This window comes from Phoenix dactylifera, chromosome 1, assembly GCF_009389715.1.
Source record: "Phoenix dactylifera cultivar Barhee BC4 chromosome 1, palm_55x_up_171113_PBpolish2nd_filt_p, whole genome shotgun sequence".
NCBI classification, from domain to species: domain Eukaryota; kingdom Viridiplantae; phylum Streptophyta; class Magnoliopsida; order Arecales; family Arecaceae; genus Phoenix; species Phoenix dactylifera.
The window spans coordinates 8,451,074-8,464,142 of NC_052392.1; the positions used below are offsets into that span (position 1 = coordinate 8,451,074).

The window sequence follows — 13,069 nt, forward strand, 5'->3', positions numbered from 1 at the left end:
CAATGGGTTAGATTGTGATCGGCTAAGCTGCAAATAAAGGCCCCGACAAGATTAGCTCGATATTCTCGAAAGCCCTTTCTAAAAATTTCATCATGTTTATCCATGTTGCATCATTGGTGCGAAAGAAGAAACTTTATTCTTGCAGTTTGTGATTATGATTATGTAGTGAAAACACCCATAGCCCTTGATGCATGGGAAATGAGAACAGATGAGATGCAAAAAAAAAAAAAAGAAGAAGAAGAGAACGATACAATTCCCTAACTTTGTTAGGGAAGGACTTCACCATCACTGGGAGTAAAAGACACCCTTGTGTAGGTGAAGTCACCTGATACCTTTATCTCCCTTCCATGACTCTTATGGCACTCATAGTAGAAAACTGTGTACACCACCTGGGAGAACATCTTCAACAGCAAGAGTATATTGAGCACAATTAATCCGGTGGCCTGGTGAGTCACCTGCTCGGATTGAACCTTGAGGATCCCAAAGCCATAACCTCCATTGAGAACACCATCCACCATTAACAAGATGACAGCAATGAGAAACCCCTGTGCCCTCCTTCCCTTCACAAGATGTCCTGCCTTATCCAATGCCTGCAAACCATAGCAGTCGTCTTCCAATACCGAGATCACCAACCCCACCATCCATACCATACCCAGATAGACATAAAAGAGCCGTGCCAGGAGGGCCAGCAAAGCACCGAGCACGATCAAAACCATCGATCCACGAGCATTCAGCATCAGCATAGCTATCAGGGACACCGACGTTACTGTGTAACCAACAAATAAGAGGGTGAAGTAGATGCGTGTCACCAAAGGACGCTTCCATGTTCCTTTGATCCTTTGGAATAAATCCTTGGGTGTCAGTTGCTTCCCGGAGTAAATCATGGCGGAGAAATAGACAATGATCATCATGGAGGAGAAGGATACCATGTACGAAGCTACTCGGAAGATTATATCAACATGCACAAAAACCTCTGCATCCTCCTTAATTTGGAGGAGTAAATTGTAGAACTGCGGGGTGCTTGGTTCCTTGATACTAAGGAGATATAGGTTGATGATGAAGTTTAAGAGTAATGGATAGATGGAAATATAGTTATCCACTGAGAGGAGAGAGCTTGGAAGAAAGGCTACTAGCATGACAGGGAGCATGAGCTTCTTGTTTCTAACAGGGATGTACATGGCTTCTCTGAGTATTCCCATGACACCTAATTGCTTGGATGAATCCATGCCAGCTGATGAATCTTTGGCCACTGCCATGAAATGCTCGTTTGCTCAACTGGGGAGATGGTGTATCCCTGGGAATGGTTCTAAGGAAGCCATCAATTGACTTCAATATATTGACCTGCACATTCTAACTGCTGTCTCTTGGTTTTTTTATTCCTTCTCTATGTAATAGGCATGGCACCATCGGCTCCTCTAAAGGAAACTTCTCTACAGAGCTCTTGTTCTTAACGAAGGGAGACTAATAGGAGAAGACTAAGAAAAATCAAACACATATTTTTTAATCCAGCCAACGAAATGCTTGGATTGGAGACTGCCCACAAAAGATGAGGATTGTTGCTTGTTAGTTTTGAATTTGGCGTGATCCTTCTATTAAATTCTAACCAAACTCTGTATGTTGAGTAAATTATGTCAGCAACTGGTCATTTGCTTGTTAGAAATTCAATAAATTCAAGTCTATATTACTATCATTAACTTTTTAGGGTCAATAATTAAATTCATGGTAATTTGACTAATTGACTCTTTCAACAAGAGGCACTTCTAGAATAACAAAAGATTGTTTGTATCCATTTAATTCATTCAATGGGAATCTTTTGGTGTGAGAGTGAGCAAACCTTCATGCTTTTGCATAGTTTTAGTGTTCACAAGATGCCGGCGAAACACCTAACTGGTGGACGCTTGACACAGACCCAGCAACAAACATTTATTAAAAGCCTTCAAGTTCTCTAACTTTTGCTTGCTCAATTCCTCTGGTGAAGCCCAATAAATTGAGAGAGCAACTTTACAGGAAATAGAGAATCTATAGGTCTCTTGTAAGCATTCATAATATTGTTTTCCATCATTATCATAACAACAGGTAATACAGAACTTGTATTTTTCTCAAAAAACAAGTAACGATGAATAATTAGAAATAAACTTCCAAAGATTGGGAGACTCATCTGATGATGACGGTTGATATATTAAATTCCAAGATCCTTTGCCTTTTTTTTTTCTCTATTCCTTCAATTTTGAGGACTTCCGAGCGGATCACCCATCCTATACTTACACGACCACAGGAAATTGCAGAGATCTAATGAAATAAGGTGCCAATAATGTGCCCCGGCACCAGTATAATCTTTTGCTTGATTCAATCCACTTTATCAGACGATTCAAGCCTAATTAACAAAGCTGCTAAGAGTAGCGAATTTCTTTGTAAACTTTGGAGAGCCTAGAATATTCAGATACATGGACCCTTAGATAACTTGCTTGAACCAACTGAAGCCTAAATTGTAAAGGCCCGCATGTGGTTGGGCCGGCCTCCAAGCAAGGCGGCCCAACGCATGAGAAAGGGGGGAGGGAGACTTCCGATTGGCTCCCTCCCCTGTTTTCAAACCCTTCACCCCTCCTTCCGAATCCATCGGAGGGGAGGTTAGAGGGCGATAAAACCCTACCAGCGAGGATCTCCTCCCTTCTCTTCCTAGGGCATCAGCTGACAGGCTTCCACAAAAAAAAAAAAAAAAAAAAAAAGGGAGAAGGGAGATTGGGTTTTACCTTGCCGCAGGAGGAATCGAAGCGGTCGCCGTCGATCCGGTCGGGAAGACCTCGCCGGAGGCAAAGTGAGCACCTCCTCCTCCTCCTCCATCATCTTTGGCCATTACCTCTTGGGGATTGTAGCCGGGAAGCCGCCGGATTGAATGGGGAAAGCCGAACCCTGTTCAGCTTTCTCCTCTTCCGTTCTGGCCAGCTGATGCCGGGCGTGGCACCGTCGGCATGCCACAGGCCGACGACCATGGAGCGTCGCCGGCCATGGGCTGCCTACCGCCGAACCCCCCTTTTCTCCCCTTTCCACCGGGAAGAAGGAAGAAGAGAGAAAGAGAAAGGGGCTTCCCATTCCCTTTCTCTTAATTTATTTTCCTCTCTCTAGTTGGGTTCCAGGGAGTTCATTGCTTTGAGGACTCTACATAGTCTTGGAAATGCTAGATCTTAGAGGACCCTTTAGAGGAATCAAACAGGGGTCCTAGATTATCATATCTCTTTGATAAATTTAATGATGACTTAGTTCTGTAGGAGAACAATCTATTGGACGAGAGGACGCTAGTAGAGTCATGCGCATTCCGGTTCATAGATCGCCGTGAGTGCGGATGATTAGTTGTCTGAGTTTTCAATAAAGAGTAAGAATCCTTGTACGCCAATCCTGCATGATATAAATATTTTTGCACCATATATGTTGATATGCTATGATCCCGACAAAGCAAAAATAGGTTTATATTAAATTATATTTTGATCGTATTGGCTTGTGATTGGTATTATGATGGATGCATGTATGTGTATAACCTATATCTGCATAATTGGATTTATGGATGTGGTGGTATGGACTAACCATGTTATATTGATTGCCCTGTCACGGGCTGGAAACGTGACCATGGTTAGTCTAGGTCGGAAATAAAGTAGAAAAGGGAATGGATGTGTGTTTGTGAATTGATTAAATGAACAGGAACTTTGGGCTTATCTCGTTATTATTGATTGCCCCATCACAGGCTGGAAATGTGATATTATCGATTGTCCCATCACAGGCTTGAAATGTGATACTATCGATTGCCCCATCATAGGCTGGAAATGTGATATTATCGATTGCTCCATCACAGGCTGGAAATGTGATACTATCGATTGCCCCGTCACGGGCCGAAAACGTGACCGGAATGTAGCCCAAAGTCGGAAAGATAATTGATCCGGATCAAGTTAATATAGAATGGAAAGAAAAAGCATTGAAAATATTAATGAAGATTTATGAGCTATCGTATGTTATATCATTCTTGCGTAGTTGGACTTTCATTGATATTTGACGTACATACTTATATTGATTATTTGAGCCTTTTGATAGCTGGTTTATGATTTCAGGTAATGTGCATCGATTTATCGTGGCTTTCAAATTCATACTATTATTGTGTTGGTATGGATGTGTAGGGATTCTTACTGGGCTGTAAAGCTCACCCCTCTTTTTCTTTCTTTTTTTCAGAGTTGCAGGATGCATAGACATGGATGGGATGAGCGCAGAGTGCGAGTATGAGAGTCATTAGTTACTTAGTCTATCTTGATATCAATGAACCAATTTGATTATCTGGTCATGTTGGATTTATCTATTTGATTTAAGTGATTAACTGTGGAATTATCGGATTTTTGTTCATCTTAGGCCTTCCATGATCTTTAGGGCACTGTTCTAGGGCTTATGCGGCCGGTCGCGTACCGGATCCGGGTGCTGGGTTCGGGGCGTGACAGAGTGGTATCAGAGCTTAAGATTAAGGTATCCTAAGGTTTAGATTTAGGTGAGTGTGAGTGGGGAGTTATGATAGGAAAACTATCAGAGTCTTGGTTTATAATCACTTGAGATTGTAACAGGAATGATATTATAGTCTAAGTTTTAAGATCATCAGGGACTGTGGCCTTAGTGGCATTAGAGTTTGAGGTTTAAGGTCATTGGGGATAGTGACAAAATTGAAATCCGAGCATATATTTAAGATTACTAGGGATTATGATAGAAATATATCATAGCTTAAGGTTATGATCACTTGGGACATGATAATTAAATTCAGTGCTTAAGGTGTAAGATTACTGGGCATTGTGATAAAATGTATGCATCGGGTTTGGTTTTTGATGAGTGTGGAAAGAAAGTATAAATTGTCTTTGATCATGATAAGAGAGGTTTGACCTAAGATTAGTGTAGGAAGGTCAACATTAGTATATCAGTTATATCATGTTCAGATATTATTTAAATGACCTAGAAGTTCAGACTTGATATGGGTTTTGATGTGATCGTTCTTTTGGGTTTTTCTACTAATTATTAGAGTGGGGTTTGTATGTAGATCTTCCATAGTATTGGAGTGAGCTAAGAAGATTTCATAATATTGAAAAGAATGTTCTTCGAAGTTGAATATGTATGTGGATTATATCTGGTGTTGGCATGTTGTATATTGCAAATAGGACTATTTCCTATTGATGTATTTGATTATTTTGAGGCCATAGAGTATGCATATTGATAGAAAAATTCTAATTATTTGAATTCTCATGTTTGGATTGGGCTACTGAATTTTACTTATAATTGTAGAAGACTATTTGATGTGTTAATTTAAAACTCAAGCCTAGATTTAATATTTGAGCAGGAATCTTTTGTCATTGTTGATGAAGCCACTAATAAATGCCATATTGAGTAAAGACTTCGATCATGAGATGCTTACATGAATTATGGTGAAGAAAGATCTGGAGATCGATAGAGTTAATTTCTAATCATAGTGTATTAGCTCAATGACTTCTAACCTATTGAATTTGAAGTAAATCTTTTTGGAAAGAAGATCAACATAGATTGTCTAATCGAATTGCTAAGAAAATCCAAAGTTAATTAAACCTAAATATTTTGGATTCTAAGTTGTGAAGATCATGTACTGACTTTAAACTTGATTAATGGCTTGAGTATTAGTTATGGTTAGTATACTCTACATAAATTGAGGACAGACAGATCTAGAGGTTCCGCTCAATTAAAATTCTAAAATTTGGATTTTCTTACTCCTAGTGCAAAGTGATATTTCGGTCATAAATTATTTAGAGGTTTTAGAGTATTTAATGAATTAAATCAGAGTGCGCAACGGAAGTGTGGTGGTTTGAGTTATTTTGAAACTGGTTAAGGACATTAATATCTGATCTAAAAGGTATTATGATGGAACACTTGAGTTAGTTTCTAGTAGAGGAGAATGTTGTTAATTCTATGGATGATCTAGAGGTAGCTATATAATTTTCAGCAGTGGGTTTTTCTATTGTTGACAAGTTTTGGAAGAACCTTGGGCATCTTAAATTTAGCATAACGATTGATGATTACTTGGTTGGGCTTAGACCTGGAATGTTTTAACATGAATCTCCTATTTGTTGGAATGATGTGGGCGGAAGAAAATTATTAGGCCCAGAGATAGTGCAATAGACCATATATAAGGTGCAAGTGATCAGAAAACGACTTCGTACAGCTTAGAGTCGTCAAAAGAGTTATGTTGATAATAGGAGAACTGAAATTTTAAATTTGGGATCATGTTTTCTTGAGAGTGTCACCCACTAAAGGAGTGATGAGATTTGGGGTTTGTGGTAAATTGAGCTCTAAGTATGTTGGTCCGTTTGAGATTTTGGATAAGGTTGGAGAAGTGGCATATCAACTGGCTTTATCACCGGCTTTATCCAGTGTGCACAATATTTTTCATGTGTCAATATTGAAGAAATACATCGCAAACCTGAGTCATGTGGTAGCATATGAGCCATTACATCTTCATGAGTATTTGACCTATGAAGAGTTCCCAACACGAAATCCTGGATTGAAAAGATCAGGTACTACAGCATCGAACCATTTTTTTTGTAAAGGTACAATGAAATAATCATACAGAAAGAGAGGCTACTTGGGAGCACGAAGAAGAGATGAATGTCAAATATCCGCAGCTTTTTGAAACTTCAGGTATGTCAATTTCGAGGACGAAATTTTTTTAGGGGGGAGAATGTAAAGGCCCGCATGTGGTTGGGCCGGCCTCCAAGCAAGGCGGCCCAACGCATGAGAAGTCTCCCTCCCCTGTTTTCAAACCCTTCTCCCCTCCTTCCGAATCCATCGGAGGGGAGGTTAGAGGGCGATAAAACCCTACCAGCGAGGATCTCCTCCCTTCTCTTCCTAGGGCATTAGCCGACAGGCTTCCACAAAAAAAAAGGGAGAAGGGAGATTGGGTTTTACCTTGCCGCGGAAGGAATCGAAGCGGTCGCCGTCGATCCGATCGGAAAGACCTCGCCGGAGGCCAGGTGAGCACCTCCTCCTCCTCCATCATCTTTGGCCATTACCTCTTAGGGATTGTAGCCGAGAAGCCGCCGGATTGTATGGGGAAAGCCGAACCCTGTTCGGCCTTTTCCTCTTCCGTTCCGGCCAGCCGACGCCGCGCGTGGCACCGCCGGCACGCCACAGGCCGACGACCATGGAGCGTCGCCGGCCATGGGCTGCCTACCGCCGAACCCCCCTTTTCTCCCCTTTCCGCCGGGAAGAAGGAAGAAGAGAGAAAGAGAAAGGGGCTTCCCATTCCCTTTCTCTTAATTTATTTTCCTCTCTCTAGTTGGGTTCCAGGGAGTTCATTGCTTTGAGGACTCTACATAGTCTTGGAAATGCTAGATCTTAGAGGACCCTTTAGAGGAATCAAACAGGGGTCCTAGATTATCATATCTCTTTGATAAATTTTAATGATGACTTGGTTCTGTAGGGGAACAATCTATTGGACGAGAGGACGCTGAGCAGAGTCATGCGCATTCCAGTTCATAGATCGCCGTGAGGGCGGATGATTAGTTGTCTGAGTTTTCAATAAAGAGTAAGAACCCTTGTACGCCAATCCTGCATGATATAAATATTTTTGCACCATATATGTTGATATGCTATGATCCCGACAAAGCAAAAATAGGTTTATATTAAATTATATTTTGATCGTGTTGGCTTGTGATTGGTATTATGATGGATGCATGTATGTGTATAACCTATATCTGCATAATTGGATTTATGGATGTGGTGGTATGGACTAACCATGTTATATTGATTGCCCTGTCACGGGCTGGAAACGTGACCATGGTTAGTCTAGGTCGGAAATAAAGTGGAAAAGGGAATGGATGTGTGTTTGTGAATTGATTAAATGAACAGGGACTTTGGGCTTATCTCGTTATTATTGATTGCCCCATCACAGGCTGGAAATGTGATACTATCGATTGCCCCATCATAGGCTGGAAATGTGATATTATCGATTGCTCCATCACAGGCTGGAAATGTGATACTATCGATTGCCCCGTCATGGGCCGGAAACGTGACCGGAATGTAGCCCAAAGTCGGAAAGATAATTGATCCGGATCAAGTTAATATAGAATGGAAAGAAAAAGCATTGAAAATATTAATGAAGATTTATGAGCTATCGTATGTTATATCATTCTTGCGTGGTTGGACTTTCATTGATATTTGACGTACATACTTATATTGATTATTTGAGCCTTTTGATAGCTGGTTTATGATTTCAGGTAATGTGCATCGATTTATCGTGGCTTTCAAATTCATACTATTATTGTGTTGGTATGGATGTGTAGGGATTCTTACTGGGCTGTAAAGCTCACCCCTCTTTTTCTTTCTTTTTTTCAGAGTTGCAGGATGCATAGACATGGATGGGATGAGCGCAGAGTGCGAGTATGAGAGTCATTAGTTACTTAGTCTATCTTGATATCAATGAATATTGAAAGTTTTTTTGTAAATGAACCAATTTGATTATCTGGTCATGTTGGATTTATCTATTTGATTTAAGTGATTAACTGTGGAATTATCGGATTTTTGTTCATCTTAGGCCTTGCATGATCTTTAGGGCACTGCTCTAGGGCTCATGCGGCCGGTCGCGTACCGGACCCGGGTGTTGGGTTCGGGGCGTGACATAAATGATCCTTTTTTAGGGAAAAATCTACTTTTTGGGAATATGAGTCGAAGCAATAATAAGAATATTTCTAGCAGAACATCTAAAATATAATCTTTTCAGGAGTAGCTTAATGCATTTGGAGGCTTAAGGCGAACTCAAAGGCCTAACATAAATATACTTGGAGGCCTAAATGCATAAATAAGGAAAGAAATAATAAATTTCTTTAGGTAATAGATACGTCCCAACATAAATGTATTTGGGGCTTCAATGTATTTATAGCTATAGAGATACGTAGCATTTGGGGCCCCAAAAGCATTGGGGACCTCAATGCATTTAAATGCTTATCTTGGAACTCACTATAATAAATGCATTTGGGGGCCGAAGCCTTAGGTGACTAAGGCGGTAAGTTTACCACATTTGTGTGTTACTTTGCATGCAAAAAGATGCAAAGCTACTCGTAATTCAGTTGTTTTGAGGAATCAAGTGTGCATCAAATCCCTGTAGAGCAGGAATTATGGGTTTTTCCACAAATTTCTTAAAATCAGATTGCTCTGTAGATGTTTTGAGTCTCACTTATTGTTTCTCCAAAAAATTCCGAAACATAGTTGATAACACCATCCACAGAAGTTGCATCCCAAGTAAGTTTCTGATAATGCATATAACTCATCCATATGAATTTTAAAAAAAAAATACAGAAAAAAATGATTGGATCATCCACCCTCCATTAAAAAGAAGGCACATGAGTGCACAGGGGAGTTTAGGCCAGATGCAATTTTATATATTTTGTCATTATGATTGGATCATCCACCCTCCATTAAGGGGGTAGCAAGGAACATTTGTACTGGTAGTTGATATGGAGTCCATAAAGGAACCAGGAATTACAAATCACAAACCAAATTAGCCAATAGAAAACCTTAACTACTGCTGGGTATTTAGTACGACTAGGTGAATATAGAACTAAGGAAGGTTTTAGTATCAAATAGAGCAATAAGATTCATCCTTTTGCGTTGTAACTGGTCTCAAACCTGGATCTTCTTGAAAAAAAGAACGAAGTGAAACCGCAAGAGAAGTTTGTAGACATAATGTAGATAATGAAAACCACTATAACATGTAGTTAGTTCGTAACCTAGAGATGGACAGGTTGTGGGTATCCTTTGTAATTGGATTGTAAACCAGTTCCCATCATATATAAGCTCAATCAAACACCGTTCCTTCCTATGAAACAGTAACACAATTAATGAACAGGTATTTTGATTGGTCATGTATCTAGCAAGACGGTGGCAATTAATACGGCAGTTGAGAAATCATACCTCTAAAACCTGGACAGAAGGAAACGAGTGGTGAATGGTGATGCCTCACATCACGGTGGAGACCCAACCAGCACCAGCCACATAAAAATCTCTTTGCACGAATCTGGAAGACATCATACCTGGGACCAAGATCAAAACCTCTCCCTCAACTAGTACACCGTACAAATGTACACGCTTTTGGAGCTCGCCCATGGCGTTTTTTTATTTTTTGTGGTAGATCTAAGACGGAGTTCTTTGGACCCATGAGAGGCAGATGCAAAGGGCTTTTCGAATTTTGTTGTTTTCTAATTTTATTTTGGATATATTCGTACGCCGTTTCAGCAAAAAGACAAAAAAGAATAGTGGTTAGCTCTAAAAGAAACTAAAAGATCTCTCCCCAACACACCATGCCTCCTTTCCTTTATTTATTTATCTTTCTCAACTGCTGAAAATGTAAATATGTGAAAGAAAAATATAAAAACAACTGAAAATAAAGGTTTTCTTAATCCAATCCTAGTTATAAAAAAAAGAAAGAAAAAACAAAAGACCAACCCAAATGTCACAAGAGATCTCTCTCAATTCAATACCATAGTTTGATAATAAACATTCACAACTATATCAATCCCTTATGAAGCACAAACACATTCTAAGACAGACACCAACATTAACAGAATCAACAATAAGGCAGCAAAGAAGCACCCCAACCAAGGCATTCAGCAGAAACACTTTTAAATATCTTTTCAAATCTCTTATTAAATATTAACATAATCCAAGCAAACTGAAAGGGATCATTCATCATTTCCTATCCAAACCCAGGGTAGATCTCATATTAAATTGCAAAAGAAACATGTTGACAGTCCGCCCTTGCATTCCTAGATCATAGTTTGATATTAACACCATATTGTATTAAGCTATTATATGTAAAGCATCCACATGCCAAATAGATACCAGACTTTAAGCTCTTTTCAGGGGCTTTTCTCTCGCTCTCTCTCCCTCTCTCTCTCCCTCTCTCTCTCTCTTCAATCCAAGCTCATGGAAAAGTAGTTGCTTCAATTTTGACAGCAGGAGCAGGCAAACTGGTGTAAACAACTTCATCACCTTTAACCATCTCATCCAACCCATGGCTCTTCCTGCACTCATAGTAGAACACCGTATACACTGCCATGGCATATATGTCCAAAAGAGCACTGGCGGCTGCCGCGAGGAACCCAATCCTCAGCTGATCCTCCATCGTCGGCGGGGGCGGCGGCGCCGGCGCCGGCGTTGTCCCCGACATCATCATAAACCCGAAAACCCCATAGATCACCATCTTGAGCAGCATCAGGATGAAGGTGAGAGTCCAACCTTTCTTCTCGTTGCCGATGAAGAGCTCCACCGACCACGAGAGCGCGCCGATCCCCCAAGTCTCCTCCACCACCGTGATCACGAAGCTCATCGACCACCTCGTCCACAGATAGATGAAAACGGCGGCCGCCACAATGGACAGGGACAACCCAGAACTCATCAGATATTTGGAATCATCGCAGACTAGCATGGCAGTGCCGATCACCATCGAAGATAAGAGCCCGAAGCCCAGGCTCAGGAGAACGACGTAGAGCCGGGTGACAAGCGTCTGATACCAGCGGCGCGCGACTCTCGCGAGGAGCTCTTTGAGAGTCAGGGGAGTGCCGGAGTAGGCCATGGCGAAGCTGTAGACGGTGGCGAGGAGGAGGAGGAGGGAGGAGGAGAAGGAGAGGAGGGTGATGATGGACTCGGACCCGGCGACTTGCTTGAGGTCGTTCTTGATCTCAAGGAGGACGTGGGAGTATTCCGGGCCCGGGCCAGGGCCAGGACCTTTGAGGAGGATGGAGAGCTTGGAAAATAAGTCCATCAGGACCGGGGCGATGCAGGAGAAGTTGGCATAGAAGACACAGGAAGAGCAGAAGAGAGTGAGGACGAGGAGGGGGAAGAAGAAGGTGGCAGTCTTGGCTGGAAGCTGCAGAGCTTGCCATAGGATCTGGAGGACACCAGAGGGCACATAGAAGGCTGCCACGGTCTTGGGGTAGAACATCTTCCCGAGTGCTTGAAATTACTTGGGGTTGAGGAGAGGAAGCTGTGGGGAGAAGAGGATTTCTTTTTCTGTGTTTTGGTAGACGCCAAGGGTTGAGGACTTGGGATAAGATTGTTATCGTTGTGGTGGAAGGAAGAGAAAGAAGATGAAAGAAGACCATCAGCTTTCGGTACAGCCTTGTGTCAGAAATGCTTTAATTATTGGTCGCGGATTAGATGTTTTGGCCATACACCTTTGCATGGGATGCCATGCAATTGATAAGCCACAAGAGTAAGCCAAACAGCGTGAGCATGGTTTGAACCAAGTCGAAGGATACCCAGCGCCAGGTTAGGTTTGCAGAGTGTGAGGCTTAATAGCATCCGTTGCCATCCTGATGGAAGATAATTGCGTTTAATAATTAGATATATGATGGGGTGTAAAAAAATAAAAGAATTTTTGCTGCAATCTAACTAATGTCACCCATGATGTTTTGCCGGTGACACGGGAAACATTAATCCGACCCTTCTAAGGTTAAGAGAAGATACAACAGCTGACTATAGATAATACTGAATGTATATTACTTGAAGATTCCTAAAATTCTTCATCACTCATAAATTAATTTAGGTTTTGCATCCTACTACTTAGTCTCTCACGAAATTGGGCTCTAGTGATCTGAACACCAACCAATCTACTAGCTCAGATTCTAAGGCCCATGTACAAGGGAAGTTTCTAGGGGTACAAGCTTATTATCTTATGGTCACACGGAGTAAAGGTTTTTGAATGGTGAGGGGGCAGGAATCAAGTGTCCTGGGTAGCATCAACGAGGGAAAAGGTGGTCGGTCATTTTTGGACGTATTAATGGAAAAGGGGACAAACAACTAAATTTCCAGCAAAACGTATCTGTCAAGTGATAACAGCTAAGTCGATGCCGGCCCATGAAGGACGCCAGATTTTCAACCATGTCCCATCAGCTTCAATGGGGGCTAATGTTCTCCTCCTTTGATTAGAAGGGAAAGGGCGATATGATGCTTACCATATAATCGCGCGCGCGTGTAAATTTAGGTTAATATCCTCTTAGACATTAAAATTTACATAAATATTATTTTA

At 41.3% G+C, this 13,069-nt stretch overlaps 2 protein-coding genes and 1 long non-coding RNA gene across 7 annotated transcripts; 1 reads left to right on the top strand and 2 right to left on the bottom strand.

Moving 5' to 3' along the window:
* Positions 1-117: 117 nt before the first annotated feature.
* Positions 118-3,194, bottom strand: LOC103699457. 5 transcript variants are annotated; one of them, XM_039125593.1, is made up of 2 exons: positions 2,751-3,194; positions 118-2,255 (listed from the first exon to the last, which is right to left on the bottom strand). In XM_039125593.1, the coding sequence occupies exon 2, from the start codon at positions 1,254-1,256 to the stop codon at positions 267-269; it is 990 nt and encodes a 329-aa protein (XP_038981521.1). In that variant the 5' UTR covers positions 1,257-2,255; positions 2,751-3,194; the 3' UTR covers positions 118-266. The 5 variants fall into 5 exon arrangements, with proteins under 5 accessions (XP_038981521.1, XP_026657709.2, XP_017696415.2 ...); XM_026801908.2 differs by having other exon boundaries at positions 118-2,374; positions 2,751-3,191; XM_017840926.2 differs by having other exon boundaries at positions 118-2,427; positions 2,751-3,191.
* A 101-nt stretch (positions 3,195-3,295) lies between these two features.
* LOC120110492 lies at positions 3,296-4,365 on the top strand. Its single transcript, XR_005511513.1, has 2 exons — positions 3,296-3,370; positions 4,216-4,365. It is a non-coding gene; the product is annotated as an uncharacterized LOC120110492 (long non-coding RNA).
* Positions 4,366-10,963: 6,598 nt separating this feature from the next.
* LOC103700077 lies at positions 10,964-11,983 on the bottom strand. The gene has a single exon (XM_008782052.2). It carries the CDS (start codon positions 11,981-11,983, stop codon positions 10,964-10,966), a length of 1,020 nt encoding a protein of 339 aa, XP_008780274.2.
* Between the last annotated feature and the right edge of the window lie 1,086 nt (positions 11,984-13,069).

Coding starts and splice junctions, on each gene's coding strand:
- LOC103699457 (XM_039125593.1), bottom strand. CDS start 1,256: ATGGCAGTGGCCAAAGATTCATCAGCTGGCATGGATTCATCCAAGCAA.
- LOC103700077 (XM_008782052.2), bottom strand. CDS start 11,983: ATGTTCTACCCCAAGACCGTGGCAGCCTTCTATGTGCCCTCTGGTGTC.